This window comes from Zonotrichia albicollis, chromosome 1 (assembly GCF_047830755.1).
Source record: "Zonotrichia albicollis isolate bZonAlb1 chromosome 1, bZonAlb1.hap1, whole genome shotgun sequence".
In the NCBI taxonomy this organism is placed as follows: domain Eukaryota; kingdom Metazoa; phylum Chordata; class Aves; order Passeriformes; family Passerellidae; genus Zonotrichia; species Zonotrichia albicollis.
Window position 1 is genome coordinate 149,517,152 of NC_133819.1, and position 16,345 is coordinate 149,533,496.

General features: G+C 41.8%; 1 protein-coding gene across 1 annotated transcript in view; it reads right to left on the reverse strand.

Annotated features, from left to right (window-relative positions):
- The window catches only part of COL22A1 (collagen type XXII alpha 1 chain), a 228,500-nt gene that overhangs the window by 12,209 nt on the left and 199,946 nt on the right, over positions 1-16,345 (reverse strand). Inside the window, exons 48-60 of the mRNA XM_026790395.2 lie at positions 15,998-16,051; positions 15,120-15,173; positions 13,566-13,619; positions 12,218-12,271; positions 11,375-11,428; positions 10,287-10,340; positions 9,666-9,710; positions 8,690-8,743; positions 7,599-7,652; positions 5,786-5,839; positions 3,017-3,088; positions 1,157-1,192; positions 191-235 (exon numbers count right to left, since the gene is read on the reverse strand). Of these exons, the coding sequence (XP_026646196.2) occupies positions 191-235; positions 1,157-1,192; positions 3,017-3,088; positions 5,786-5,839; positions 7,599-7,652; positions 8,690-8,743; positions 9,666-9,710; positions 10,287-10,340; positions 11,375-11,428; positions 12,218-12,271; positions 13,566-13,619; positions 15,120-15,173; positions 15,998-16,051 (684 nt within the window). The remainder of the gene's footprint in view (positions 1-190; positions 236-1,156; positions 1,193-3,016; positions 3,089-5,785; positions 5,840-7,598; positions 7,653-8,689; positions 8,744-9,665; positions 9,711-10,286; positions 10,341-11,374; positions 11,429-12,217; positions 12,272-13,565; positions 13,620-15,119; positions 15,174-15,997; positions 16,052-16,345) is intronic.

Consider the following 16,345-nt stretch of genomic DNA (forward strand, 5'->3'; position numbering starts at 1 on the left):
GTTGCTGAGTGCAACATCTGGTGCACTACAAATGAATCACAAATTGTTCTGATGGAGAATGATTAAAGAGACCTGGAAGACTGAGAAGCACTGGCTTCACTTTTGAATGACCTCTGCCCCCAGGCCCTAACTCAGAATAGCTCTCTTTATTTCATCATAATCAAATAACTGGTAATGTTCTCCAACTTACCCTCTCTCCTTTGGAGCCAATTGCACCCTGTTTCCCTGGTGTGCCCTGCAAGAGAATAAAGGTAAGCATAAAAGAACCATCCATAATAAAAGTAAATAATGAAACATATGCCTTTGTAATGATCCCTGTGACCCCAGGAAAATTTACTTCCATGACAACCCCACAGTTTCCTGAGAGCTTTCTCTTTTGCTCTCAAAAGAAAAATAAATCAAAAGAAAAACCAAAAACCAACCAAACAAAAAACCCCAAACAAACAAAAAACAGCAAAAGCCCCCGCCCCAACCACATGACAAGCAGGTTTAGGAGAGTGATTCTCTTTCTTCACTCCCCTTTGGTGAGACCCCACCTGGAGTGCTGTGTCCAGCTGTGATGCCAGAATATAAGCAAGGCCATGAACCTGTTAGAGAAGCTCAAATGAGGCCACAAAGATGCTCAAATGAGGTCACAAAGATGCCCAAAGGGTTGGAGCACCTCTTCTGTGGATTCAGGCTGAGAGAGCTGGGGTTACTCAGCCTGAAGGAGAGAAGGCTCTGGGGGAACCTCAGAGTCCCTTCCAGAATTAAAAGGGGGTTTATAAGAAAAATGGTGACGAACTTTTTTGTCAGGCACTGTAGTGACAGGACAAGAAGTAAATGGCTTCACAATCAGAAAGGGTGATATTTGGTAGAAATTTTTCACTGTGAGGGTGGTGAGGCACTGGAACAGGTTGTCCAGAGAGGTTGTGAATGTCCCATCTCTGGAATGGTTGAAAAATCAGGTTGAATGGGGTTCTGAGCAACCTGGTCTAGTGGAAGATGTCTCTGCCCCTGGCAGGGTGGGTTGAAATAGATGATATTTAAGATCCCTTCCAACCCAAATCATTCTATGAAAAAAAAACCCAATTTGTTTCAACCCTGGTAACACCCTTGACGAATTTTTTCCCTGTGTCACCAGTCTTATATTGAAACAACAGTGAATTTAACTTACCTCTTTTCCAGGAGGACCTTTCTCTCCTGGTTCTCCCTAAGACACACAGAAAGTGGATTTAGCATCACACTGGAGGAGCTGGAAGAAAGACTCTACCTAATACTCATAAGTGTTGCTTTGTGTTAACAACACAAGTTTTTTCTACACAGTAGCAGGTTTGCATGATTTATCCTTATCCTACTGCTATTGGTCATTCCTGGATAGACACATCCTGCTATTTGGAAAGCATTTTTTAGTGAATTTGCATCCCATGTAAACATAAATAACAGGAAGTAATTTCTAACAAACCAGCTGAGGGCAGATCTTTCACTGTGTGTTCCTGCTTCCAACACACTTTGCTCCTTTTTCTTACTAACAATTCCTGAAGTTTCATACACTTTATATGGTCTTGTTTAACTTAAGGAGCACCAGCATTATACCCATAAGTATAATGGCATCAGCATTATACCCATAAGTGTCTGAAGATGTAAGTGAAGTAAATTTTGTCAGTAGAAGTACCATCTTGTATTACACCAGCTGGAAAAACACATACAGAGGTTTAAAGAATTTTAAGCGAAGTGCTCACCTGTCTTTCAGAACTGTATTAAATAATCTTAATTTCAATAAGTACCCTTGCAGAATTATTTACACATATCTTTTTTTTTTTTCATTTTTAATGTGAAAATTAGACAATATAGTTTCCATTTTAGTATTTCAATGAAAAAAAAATCACTGCAGTCCTGAACTGCAGGTAAAGCAAAGTAAACATTAACCTAATTGTTGCTGAAATTCTGGCCACTTTCCCATATCATGTATAGAAAAAAAAAAACTTTCTAAGTCTGATTGCAGCCAACACACATGATCATATCTGTAACATGATATTTTCCCTTGGAAACATAACATCTTCAGCTGTGTTAGCTCCCATACACATCTCCATGAGGAATGAACTAATCAGAGATGTGTGATCCAAATAAAGCTGCATTAAACTCACTTGAGTTTTCCTTAGGCCCACTTCAGTTTTAAATGGCTACCATGTTTGCTGCTTAAAATTCATTGTCCAGAGAAATATTTATTTCTACTCTTTTCATCCAAAACCTTCCTTTCAAATCATAAAATTTAACATTAAAAATACAGAAGGAAAAAAAGAACCATCCTGTGGAAGATTCAGCTCTGCTAGAGACATACAAAAATCTTTTAAATTATCATTTTTTGTCACAACAAATCTAGAAATAAAAAAAATTAACTAGCAATCACTTTTTCCATCCTTCTAGTGGAATTTAAGATCTTTTACTCACCTTGCAAAGAGATTGAATTCTGAGGCTGTGATAATGTCATGGTATAGGTTTATTATTTTAGATCACTTTGGGAGATATATGAATGCTTTAATTGCAATGTACCTCTGTTGCTGGCAACAAAGGAATTTCCTTCAGAATAGTAAGTATCAGAAATACCTGTATTATTAGTGAATTTGCACTAATAATAAAGTACTCACAATTTGCACTAATAATACAGCACTCACAATTTCCCTACTTAGCCCATCTAAGGTTCATGCAGAGATGAAGTCTGAGAACTTAAATACCCCATACCTGTATTAAGAAGACTACTGAAGCAGTCTGATTAATGCACACATTATCAGGGCTGACTGGCAGGTACCAGCTCCATACATGAGATTATGGTTGCTCATCCATATGAAAAATGCTATTTTTGCAGTCCAGTTTCCTTTGGAAGTAAAATTTTATGGCTTCTGGATTTGTTATACATCCTGCTTTTTTTTTTTTTTTTTTTTTTTTTTACCTAACTGAAGAGAAGCATGTCCATCTTCCTGTCTAACCTTTAAAATCAGGTAAAGAGAGGATCTAATCCATCCCCAGACATACTCACAGGTGGTCCTCGGGGTCCTATAAAGCCAGGGAGTCCTGGGCTGCCTGTTTCTCCTTTATTTCCTTTGGGACCCTTAGGACAGAAATGAGACAGACACTAGCACACCTTTTCATAACACCTCTTTCAAAGAACATTCATTTACAGATACACTGGAACTGGGAAATTTCATTTTAGCAGCAAGACTCCCAAAATGACAAGGAAGAACAAAGTATTTTATAAAAGCAGGGTGCAGGCACTGTGGTTGCCTTATTAATAAGCTCTTCAGGGTCCCTGGGAGAAGATGAAAAGGGAAAATTATGGCAGGGGCAGAAGGTGTGTTCCAGGGCTGTTGTGGTGACACATGGCTTATAAGGGGGTGTTGACAGCAGACATTCTGTGATGGGTGATGACAGGGAAACAGTGCAGGTGGTCATACTACTCAAATCCAAGAATACAACCAGCAGACAGCTACAGGGCTTCTCCTTTGCCTTTATTTCCAGGTTCAATTTATGTCTCTTTCACTTATCTCTTGTCATATTCTGTCAAACTGTCCCTTTCTCCTTGCAGATCAGGGCAGTTGAAATGACAGCTCATGATACAGAACTGTCTCATGCACACTTCTGATGTGGTTTTAACTCTTAGTTTAACCTTTATTTTCAGAACTTTGCCCCCTAATTTTGGTTCAGAACACAGCCCTTTTTCTTCTTAGAGTAAAACTCATGCAAAGTGAGCACCAATGAGCCTGTCAGGCACAAAGCACATGGATTTGGGGTGTGTAACTTGCCCTGAAGATTTCAGGGGCTGGATTGTGTTGCTGTGTGTGGGCTTAATCATGAGCAAGTGTGAACTGTGATGGGCACTTTTCAAACAGCAAAAGGAAAAGGCTCCTGGCAGATTTTACCTTGTGATTTCAAGTCAGCAATAGTGAAGGTGGAAAAAAAATTCCTTATTGCCATGATAACCTTCCTCACATTCCTTTTTTTCAACATAGAAATATAAAATATTGGCTTGTCACACCACACTGGGAAGGAAATTAGTGCATTTCAAAATAAATGGATTTATGTACAGCAAAAGGAGACACTTCCCATAATAACCTTTATGAAAAGGAGAGGATTCATTTTAATGACAGAGAATGATAATGATGAGATGACTGTCTGTTCTGCTGACCAACACTGTCTCATCGTTTCCCCTTTCTCATCCATCTGACTTTATCCTTTTTCAATCTCCTATGTTATTTTTGGATTCTAAATCCTCAGGAGCAAAGGCTGCTGTGGTGCTGTTTGTGCAGAAAGCTGCCTGTGAGTCCCTGGGTCACATCACATAGGTACTGTGATAACACTATGATGATTAAAATAATAATCCCCAATTGGCATTCACAAGGCATCCCAAAGCCACAGTGACCTGAGAAAGACCCAGAAGGTAAAAAAAACAGTGATAGGAATTGGGAACAAGGGTAGGTGTAACAAAAATGAGAGAATAAGTTTGAAAAGGCAAGAGCAAGGATCCACAGGGCAAGAAGGAATTCCTGTGAGGAATGACTGAGGGAGCTGGGAGTGCTTAGCCTGGAGAAAAGGAGACTTAGAGGTGGTCTTATCACCCTCTACAACTTCCTGAAAGGTGGTTCTAGTCAGAAACCAACTTCCTGGAAGGGATTGGTCTCTTTCTCCAGGCAACAACTGACAGAACAGAGTCAAGTCTCAAGCTGCACCAAGGGAAATAAATGTAGGTTGGATATTAGGAAAGATTATTTTATGGAAGGAGTGATAAAGTCCTGGAATTGTCTGCCCAGGGAGGGGTTGGAGTCACCATCCCTGGATGTGTTTAAAAAAAGACTGGATGCGGCACTCAGTGCCATGGTTTAGTTGAGGTGTCAGGGCATGGGTTGGAGTCAATGATCTTGAAGGTCTCTTCCAATCTGGTGATTCTGTGATTCTGTGGTGTTTGCTCCTCTGAGACATCTCTGCAGATGCTTGATCAGGGCACAAGTCTGTGGCGAGGCTGGGGTGGCTTTATGACTTTGCAAAGGTCACAAAGAGTGAAGCCCTGCTGCAGCTTTTCACATTCTTCCTGCTCTGTCTTTGTTTTCCTGTTAATCCCACAGTCCAGCAAGCTGTACTGTCTCCATGGGCAAAGAGAGGGAAGAGCTCTGAATTGTGATAGATGCTACTGGGCACAAAGAAATGTTTGCATGGATTTGTTGAATTCTGGACAATTTTCAGCAGCAGAACAGAGGAAAAAAACACAAAAAACAACCAAACCACCGTCCTTCTTATAGCTTTTCATTTACAAGCTGTTCTTCCTTACAGGATGGCCTCAGGGGAGTTTCATTATGCTTCCTGATCCTGGTTTACTGCCCGCTGTCTGCTCTTCCCTCAAGTGCCTGGGAGGATTTTTCTGCTGCCACTATCCCTCAATGGCAGCCAGCCAACTCCCCGAGGCCCTCTCCTTCCTTGTGACAACTCTCTGCTGGCTGCATGCTCTCTGCTTGGCAAAATTCAATCTACTGGTGAAGAGGAGGCATGCCAATCTTTTTTCCATGCTAGGCAATCAATCATTTCCATTTGCTGTGAACACTTAACTTTCACTGGGAAAAGTGATGACCCAGCTAGCATCTCAATTCCAGGAACATAGCCAAACACCCTTCAAAATTGTGGCCAGCTACTGATTTTCAGATCACCCATCTTCAGACATGGAAACCTCAGGGATGGTAACCAGCTACACTAATCCACTCCACCGACACTTGGTCAGTCACCTCTCCTGGCTGCACCAGCCTCCCTTTGTGGTACTTACTGGGATACCAGCTGGGCCAGGTTCTCCTGCAGATCCAGGCACTCCATTTTTGCCCTGTGTCAAAAGAAAAAAGGTTAGTGATGTAATGCATGCTAAAACTAGAAATATTCAGCTACACCTACATCAGCAGGGATTTCTTTAGCATTGTTCAGTCTCCTCTCCTGACAGACTGTGAAGTATCTTATTTCCAACTGACCTCACAGCTTCTGCGTCCCTGACTGCATGGCTGATCTCAGGAAAAAAAATCAATATGGACACCCAAATCAGCAGGTCTGAGGAGGACCAAACCATCACTTCTCCTTCCCTGCACCCTTGTCCTTATCATATGCAGCACCCTTCTGGGTGGATGGAGCCACCTCCTCTGGCTGCTCCAGGTCACCACTGTTCAGACAAGACTCTTTTTTAAATCATCTCAGGCTTCCCCTTTTTTGAGGAATGGAGAGAAATACTTGTTCTAACATTTGATAGATACCTGACACCAGACAATTCAGAATGAGCCAAATCATCCCTTAAAAGAACCTGTTTCTCATTGTTCCTTATGAAAGCAGCAGAGCTAATCATACACAAAGTTTGGTGAGATTTTACACTCCTTTTCTTTCAACTCAACATTCAGAGTCTTTCCCTTCACTGGAGTTGACCATAAAGACCAGCCCTTGTACTGTCAATATTCAAAATCATACCTCACACTCTTTTTTAGATAAAAAACAAAGAAAAGGAAGAACAAGAGAAACTGATACATTGGCCTCCAACATACAAGTAACTCTTCTGCAAAGAAGACTGTGTCTTGGGGTTATGATAATTTCTATCCTTTCAAATAATTTTACTCACTGCTGATGTTGTGCAGGGGCACAACACGATAGTGAGTGATGCCAGCAGCACAGGAGTAATGAGATCAATTATGAGGTAGACACAGGAGGTCTCCTTATGTTCTTGCAGTCTAATCTAAACCCCAACCCCCCCAGCTTGGAGGGACCTGCTGCTCCAACTCCTGGCATTGCTGAGTCAGCACTTCCCCCCCCCAGTCATTCTGTGGAATCTGTTTCACCACTAGGTCTTCCACAGAGGAAAGGAACTCACTCATTGCAACACACTAAACATGTGCCTTGGTTCAGCAACAGAGATAACAATTCAGATTTGATAAGGATTAATTTCTAAGACAGAATTTTAAACCCTGTGAAACTAATAAAAATAATTTCTGAGCCATCCCAAATGAAACTTCTTGAAATGTCAACTAGATATCTATTTCTCCACTGAAGCTGTAATAAAATAGTACAGGTGAATAGCATCACAACTGAACCCCACAAAACAGCTTGGGCATCCACAGTGAGTGTCTACCTTTGAAAACCGAGGCCATGTGAGAAGTGAGTGGGATCCCAGAGGCAGGACTGAAATATGAGTATTTCTGACTCTGCATCCTGACAGAATCCATTGAACTGTTCTTCCCACTCAGTCAGCAACCATCAGTCCCTTGCACTATTATAAGTCATCATCAGTTCCTAGCAATATTACTCTTATTTGTGTTTCTGAAAGGCAAAGTGTTTTAATCAAACATTGTCTGAATCTTCCTAAACTCTCTTCTTTCAAGCCAGAGTTCTGGACTACAGAACATTCCCACCATACACAACAGCCCATCCCTGGAAGTTTTCAAGGCCAGGCTTGATTGGGCTCTGAGCAAGCTGGTCTAGTGGGTGGCATCCCTTTCCAGGGCAAGGGGTTAGAACTACATTATTATTATTAATGCTCCCTCCAATCCAAACCATTCTATGAACTATTATGGACCTCTAGAAATGGCTTGTCAGGAGAGAGAACTCACCGGCTGCCCTCGGAGCCCTCGAGGGCCCTGTGGTCCTATGGGACCAGGATCACCCTGAAAGGAAGAAAAGTATTATGATGACTGAGAAAGATCTGGCACAGAGGCAAGTGAACAAACATTTCAAAATACTCCTGCTAAATTACACTGTTCACGTATTAGGGAAAACAGGATTAAAGGAATCCCACTGCCCTCTTTCAGTTATTTATGAGGAAGATCAACCCTTTGAATTTTAAACACCTACCACTAAATGCAACCTGGTTACAGGCAGAAACCATTTCTATCAGGTTATTATCAGACTATCTTAAAGCTGTATTTCTTAGGGACAGAGATTCTCTGAAATTTCTCAAGAACTGACAAACCTATTCTCTCTGCAGGGAGGCTTCAGAGCTTCCTTCATGTCCTCCGAGGGGTTCCTTTTGGTCTGCCCTACATTTTGCTTTATAGTGTACCATTTTCAGCACACCAGCTTCCAGTGACACAAAGGGGTTTAAATGAGAAGCCACCTCTCCAGGTCCCATGGCAGTGGCACATCAGCTGCTGGGAACATTGCTTAGCAGCTGCTGCAGGATCCCACATCAGCTGCTCCCTCCCAGGACTCTGTTATGTGACTGCACTTGACACTAGTCATGCTAGAGGAACTGTTTGTACCATCTTTCTTTCCTCTGAGTAGCAGCAACTTATTCCATAGGTATTTCCCAGACTTCAGTGGAGTGACACAGTCAGTCAGATGCAGCTGTGGCAGAGGAAGCGTGACAGAGCCTGGCCTGGTGGGACCTGCAGAGCAGAGCTCTGCTCAGAGATGGGTGCCAGAAGACAGGTCCATGGCTACCAAGCACAGCCTGGGCTTCACACAATGCTGCTTTCTCTGCTTATCCAAAGATATAGCTGACATTTTAGTGTCAGCAGCTGAGCGGTGACAAAGGCCCTCTAATTCTTTGTTTCCCCTAATGATCTTTGCACAAATCTTTCCCTGCAGTAATTCACCCTTTATTGGAGTTTCTGCAGCTGTTTCAGGTCAGGGTCACTGTGAATTAAAATTTTCATTTGTCAGGGAGAAGGAGATTCATTTCTGCTCAAAATAGTGCACTTACATCTTTCCCTGGTGGCCCCTCACGACCAGCAGGACCCGTCACACCTGGCTCCCCCTGCAATTCAGCAAAAAGGGAAGAGATCAGCTCAAGGTCAAATTCAGACCAGTATCACCACCAGAACAGGTATGGGGTTTCTGCAATGTGTGACTGAGCTCAGTGAAAAATCTTTTAAAGCCAGCAAGAGCCTCGTTCATCTTATATGACACGCAGCTTATAAAAATAACTCAGAAACATCTCCTGTAAGTGATGCACAAGGCAGTGCTCTGCTTTCCAGCAAATTATTTGCTACTGCTACTGCAGGCACTGAAAACCACCAACACATTCATGATACAGAAGCTATCATAATGAGGAAGAGATGAGGATATCCAGCACTGGATTTTTCACATAAACTTCTGAAAGCAGAGAATTTTACTTCCCTGTAAAAAAGGCAGGATTAGGTAGAAAAACAATCAGTTTTGTATTCCCCTTTTTACACCAAGGAGCTCCAAAGAGAGTGGAGAACAACTTTTCATGCAGGACTTGAGGTTTGGGTTTTATGACTCCCAAGAAACTAAGCCAAAGGGACACTTCTATTCACTTTTCTGTAAGTTTTCTACTTGAACTTATTTTGCACTTCTTCAGCATTTATGGAGGAGAGCCAGCACTTGTCTAACAAGTGCAGTAGAGGTCCTCACTTTGCCAGCATTTTACCAGAAGGATGTGGCATGGAGGCATCCTTGAAACTTATTCACAAAGGAGTATCTCAAAGGGAGCATCAGAGGATTGAGCTCTACCAGCTGCCTCACCTTCCCTGCAATCAGAAGTTCAGCAGAGGGAATGAAGCCAGCTGCTGTCATTTCTGTCCATAGAGGTGGCCCATAGTTGAAAACAGCCACGTAAAACACTGTCATCATTTTTACCTACTGCCTCAGAAAAGACAATTTCAATTCCCACAATCTTTCTCCAAAGGATTGTGCATGAGGTACCTGTTACTTACCCGGGGACCTGGGGGACCTGTATCTCCTCTCTGTCCTTTGAAACCCTATACAAGGGAATGAAATCAATAATTATCCATCATCCTGATGCAGGAAAGACTAAGAAAACTCTATCTTCACTAAATGTTCATTTAATAATCTGTCCAGTTTTGCCAAAAGTTACTAGGGACTGATCAGCATGGACTAGCTGTGTCCCAGGGAATAATTAGGCAAGGCCACATCACAGGAAAAGTTTTCCATTGCTCCTTAAGCTGTAAAACCAAGGCTGTGCTCTGTATATCCCTGATGTGTCCAGCCAATACAGTATTTAACCCTAAACTTTACTGTCCCCAGTCTTTCAGAGGACCTGTAACAGAGCACAAGGGCTACAGCTGTGACTTCTGGTGGAGAAGTGGCATGAGGTCACATGCTTTAATTTCTAGATTAGGGATTTACTGTTCTCCATTGTGAAGGATTCAGAAATGTCTGTGTTCTATTGTAGTTGCTTATTGACATATTTTATTTAGTCACAATGCCAGGACTGGTTATATGTTTCCATCAGTAAAGAACCTCATTTGCCCAAGAAATGCCCCCTGACTACAGTACAGGGGGTGAGTGGGTGGAACCCTTAGAGCAGCACTCACCGGCAATCCTCTGGCACCCTCCCGGCCTGGGAGCCCTTGTTCTCCAGGCTTTCCCTGTGGGAAACAATAATGCTCATGTTAGAGAGAGCCCCAGGTCCATCTCACTGCTGCTGGAAACCTCCCAGTCCCCTCCCTTAGACACAACATCACTAAGAACCGTGAGTGCCCAGAGTTTGTCCATCAGAGTTTGAGTTTGCAGGGAGAGCAGCAGGGACAGGCATTCCCAAACACACCTTGAGCTGCTCTGTCACCTGCACTCTGAGCTCCTGAGGCACCTCACAGCTCTGGACTGGTGCATGTTTGCAGTGTCAGAGCTGCACCAACACCTAATCAGCACATGCAAAATCAGCATCTGCACACAGAAATTGAGTGGTTTGGTGCAAACACAAACTATCTGCAGCTTCTGTGACAAGCACTCCTCTACTTAGCATTTGTCCTAATGCCTGGGAACTTGGCTGTTCCCAGAACCACCACGTCCCATTTGGCAAGTCACAGGAAGAGGCTGGCAATGCCTGATACTGGAAGCACATTCTTCATGTAACACACACAGTTGCAAGAAATTACATCCACTGCCAAATTTATTAACATTGCCTTTTAGCTGACAACTTTGTAGCTCAGCTTTTTTGCCTCAGCAAATGCAAGTAATAGACTAAGTAGAGAAAATCAAATATAAACTCTAATTCTGGGCAACAGAACTGTCTCAGAGCAATCCAGAAAAAAGCTTCTTTAAAGACTCCTCTAAACTTTTTATGCCCCATAAACTTCTATCAAAAGGATGGATCACTAGGCTTAATGTTACAAGACAACCTTCTTTCTCTGCAGTGTTTAAGACAGCTGTAAAAGTGGAGTCACTAAGTTTTAGTGTATTTATGGTAGTTGTAAAAGTAAAAGAACACAGTTTCTTTTCAAGATTGCTCATGTGTCATGCCTATAAGTCGCTCAAGACAATACAGTTTTTCTGGTGTTAAAAACAGATGTGCAAACAGGCTCCTTGTTCCCCCTGAGGAGTCCATAGATAGGCAGCTTCAAAAACAACAACTGGATACAGCTTCTGATTGACTGAGCAAAACAGTTTTAAATTACATTACCGGCTCCCCCAGAGATCCTGGTTTGCCATCTTTGCCATCATTCCCAGCAATGCCCTGTAAAATGAAATGCAAAACAGAGTAAAATTGACAAGGATGATTGGTGGGGGTTTTGTCAGTGTGAGAAGTCTGCTCATCATGACATTCTTATGTTTGCCTACATCTCCAAAGCCCTCCCAACTTCTATAGCTCAGTCATAAACCTCTCCCTGCTACACCTGTAACCTCTTTCCCTTTCCCATATGGCAGTATTTCCCTTTCCAGCAAGGTGAGCAGGCCAACAATCTAAAATCATGATTCTAAAACCAACTGTTATAAATCATTATAATGCCATTATCTTCAGGTAGGCTACTTTACAGTAGAATTATCTCTGGCTTTATCTTTATGACAGATTAAAAAAATCCCCAAATGTCGTACTGTTACATTTTCCAGAAGAGAGGAGTCTATGCCCAAGGTGCACTTGAATCTGAGTCAGTGCAAAGAAATAATTTTGACTGGATTCAGATAAAGTCAATGTCCCAGTCTTTGAATCCTTGTGCCCTTACACTGGAGTTATAACTTGATTTCCATGCTCTGTATAAGAGTATTTCTTCCTATGAGAAGACAAGCAATGAACAGTCCTGATTCACATTGTTATTAACACTTTACTTTAAAGTGATCAAATACAGATCCTGGAACAAAACAAATACTGTCCTGGAACAAGGACATTGCATAAGCATAACAGACACTGCTACAGACCACACACCACTCTCAAAGCACCTCGGAAGTGTCACCCCTTTGTTTTACATACCTATGTGTGCATGAATAATTTAATGTATTGAATTAGAAGGAGCTTAATCACACTCACTGGAAGTCCAGGCAGCCCTGGTGGGCCCTGTGGACCTGGGGGACCATCTTTGCCCTGTAAAGAAAGAACAAACACTGAGTGTCAGGCAAGATCCTCAGAGGCTTCTATCAGATGAAGATTTATCACATGTAGAGTCTGATGGGACAACTGTGAGAAGGTGGTCTTGTAGCTCATGTCACATAGTCTAGGAAATTTTCTTGAACTCCTTCTATTTTAGAATGGATGACTCTCTTTAAACATAAAAAATACACTATTATTGAGTTCTTACCAATTGAGAAACCTCTGAAATCACTCAGATTTTTTTTTCCTGAAGCTTAATTATATTTAATATTTCATCCTTAACTTCCTGGATGAGGAGTCCTGCCAGGAAGCAGATGTGTATTTTATACCTTTTAAATGAGTAATTACCAGAAGTGCCTTGCTGACCATCCCAAGAAATCCCCTTACCCAGCAGGATTGGACAATATCACTCCAGGTCTTTCACAGTGTCACAATCTTATCATCCATTTGAAATGGAATTTCAGCTAGCCTGTTCATTTCATCTCTGGCCTCTCTGAGAATGCTCTCTATTTCATAACAGCCATCAGAAGGACCATCACTGTTTACTTATGATGAAGTTCAGGTTGTGAAATGGCTCTGCAAAAGGCACCTTGTCCCTTAGGAAACCTTGCTGTAGAAATCCATAATGGAATTACACAGTTTTAAACTGTTCCAACTCAATAGGGAGTATTCTTTAGGGAAGGTTCATTTTCAAATTTTCAAACTGAAATTAGCATCGATCAGATTACCTGTTTCTTCCAGGGTTTTCTGATGCATTGACATAGAAGCATCTGAAAACCCTTAAAATGAAACAGCAATGCCAATATTCTTCATGGGCTTCTCAAAAAGTTATACATGTAATGGTATTTTTTGTGGTGCCAGGAAATAGTGCCAGGCTCCAGCATCTCAGCAGTCTGTGCTGTGACATCCTTGAACAGGTTTCTGGTTATATTTTGATGATCCCCACATAGAGTTCAGGTATTAGCCTTAGGTCATGAAGCATCCTAACAGATTTAGAAATCCTGTTCTGGCAGCTAAGAGACATTAATAGCAAGGACAGGCAGACAAGAGGTACAAAAACCTCCACAGAGGTCCCATGGGCTGGACTATCTTCTGGCCAACTTGGAATTTCATTGGTGAGTAAAAAAAGTGCTAGAACAGTAACCTGTGGTTATTTGTGGAACTTTTATTTGCAGGCTGAATATTTTGGGGAGCTTTCAAGGGACATTACATGGATTCCAGCTCAGTTTTACTTCACAGACCTAAAACCAGGTGAAGCCAGCAGTCAAGCACAGAGCTCAGAGCTTACCATGTCTCCTGGGTTTCCTGCTGGTCCTATTGGTCCTGGTGCCCCATCTGATCCCTAAACAAAATAAAGCAGAAACAACGTGAATGATTAATGCATTTTATATATTTGTCAACACATAGCTGGCAACTCTGGAGCTTTCTTTAATCACTCAGCTTAACATTCATTCCATTTCTTCATCCATCACTGAAAAGCAGTGCCAACCTCTGCACTCAATCAGCCTCCAAAGCCAGAAATAGTCAGATATTTGAGTTTGGTCTTGGCTCTTCCTTCTGAAAATAGGGGACAAGTAGGAAAAAGCCAATCATGACAAAAATAACTCTGAAGAACAGCAATTGTGGGAGAACAGAAATTATGAAACACACACTGTATCAGGCAAACTCCTGGAGCCACAAGTAAATGCAGACAGAGGGAAAAGTCAGCAAAACCTGAAGAACAAAATTGTATTGGGGACATCACATTTTGCTCTGTTTTGACAGGCTCAGTTTTACTTTTCCTTTGGCTGTGAGTCTGTTCAGGAGGTCTCATAGGACAATTTAAAGTGTTTTAATCCCACTGGTTCAGCTCTGTAGTTGTAGCAGTATTAGGTTAACAGAGACACAGCAAATGTGTCTGTTATTAACTTCTCCTAAAATAATGCTCATGGGAGCTCAAATCACTCACAAAGCAAGTTCATGTGCTGTCACAGCAGCAAAGCACCCAGCATCCTTTAGGCATTGATACCATCTGAATATGGAATTTTAATCTAATCCCCCTTTCTGGTATGTCCTGTCATTTAGTCAGTGCAATGGGAATTCAGGCTGTGCTGATCCCCAGAACAGATGAAGGTGGCACACCCTCAGCACAGCACAGCCAAACTGCACTGTAAGCAGCAATATGAGCTGTGATGACTCTGGGCAATGAAAGGTGGTTTGGAGAGAAAAGTCCTTGACTCAGAAAAAATCCCCAAATTTGAAGGGAGTAAAGCAGGAGAGCCAGCAGGAGAGCCAAGTGATCTCATCCCTGATCCTGCACTATCACCCATTTTTAAATACAAAGAAGCATAATTTTATTCATGGAGAGAGCAGAATCTAAGAATGAAGACTGTGATAGAGAGGGACATGAAAAAGGCCTTTTAATACAAAAGTAACTCCCACAACATGAAAATTGGAGAAAATCCAGTCTCATACTACTGTGCAAAATTGAGAAAATGCTCTTAGATCTGCTAGTTCTAGACTAACAATTTACCCCACATACAGGAAAGCACCTATACATGTACTAAATAGTCCCTATGGAAGAGTTTTAATCATCATCTTTATGTTGTATAAAGAGAGCAACTGAAGCTTAGCAACAATTTACAGAATGAGTTGAAGCAATCAGTGGAAAGTGGCCAATGTATTAAATAGCAATTACCATGAGTGGGGAACTCAATCACACTCAGGGGATCAGGAGGAACCCACTGGAAAATGAAAATTCACTGCACAGACAGATGGGAATGGTTCCTTCCACCACATGGAGCTTGCAACACCCTTTATCAACAATAAACTACAGGACCATGTTTGCAACAGAGGAACTTACAGGTGGACCCGGGTTTCCAGGAGCCCCTGAGAAGCCAGGCATTCCAGGGTGGCCCTGCAGAATGAAATCAGAGACTTTCTTTATGTATTAGTCACCTATCTAGTTTTATAAAAGCTAACTGGTGATTATTGTGAAGTAACACCAAAATGAGTCAATTCACAGAGAGCTGGTTATAAGGGAATAAAGGCTTTTTCAAGTGAAACCTTGGTTTTCAAAGCATGCATTTCAAAAATAACATAGTCAAATTTCAGGTGTACTTCTTCCCATGCATATTTTAGTCTATGCTAATGGCAGATTAGAGCAGATATTGTGGAATTGCACAAGACAGGAGGTCATTTGAGAAACCAAGCCTGTTTAAAATGTCCTAAAAATGTCATTGAAGAGGTGCTAATTTTCACCTTAAACCAGTGACTAAGCTCTTGGCAAAATTAACTATGAAAGTTTACTCTAATTTAAACCATTCTCATCTTTCCTGCGGCATCTCAGTCCCTCCTAAAAGAGGTCCTCCTTACATTCATCATCTAAGACAAACAGACACACTGGCTTTTTCACCCCATAGACACCTGAACTCCTGGAAATCATCTAGGGATTATCCAAGGAAATGAGGAAGTGTTAGGTAATGTAGAAAATTTAAAGCATTCAGTCCAGAGGTGAGGAAACAGATGGTACTGGGAGGTTTTTATTGGAGATGAGGATGGAATCTGTAGAGCTATGGTTCCACTCTTTGACAGAGCCCATTTGTGGTTTGTCAGTGATTAAGAGCTCCCATCTTCCTCCTCTACCTCTGAGAAGGATGCTCTTGTACAGGCATCACAGGAGTTAGTGGTGAAGGACCAATCACAGTGACAGCACTGCTGGAAAGCACACTCTGTTTTTACCTGTTCACCTTTTTCTCCTACTTCCCCAGTCATGCCACGGTCTCCTTTAGCACCCTGGTAATAAAACAAGAGCCAATGAAAGTCAATGAGATTCAGTGTTGTGACAGCTTTTTGACCTCTCTCATAAAGCACTTGGACATTCAAGAATAAAACTCAAGAATCAGGACTGAGCCCTCTTAGTCCTCCTCTTAAATTCTTCTCTAGACTTCACTACCAGTGCTGGAGCCAGGAATATATGTGGAAAATGGCCTCTGAGCAGAGTCAGCATAGCTGGTTTTTAATGTTTTATTATCATAGGCATAAAGAGGAATTGCACATTCTTAAAGACCAGGCAGGTTATTAGGCACT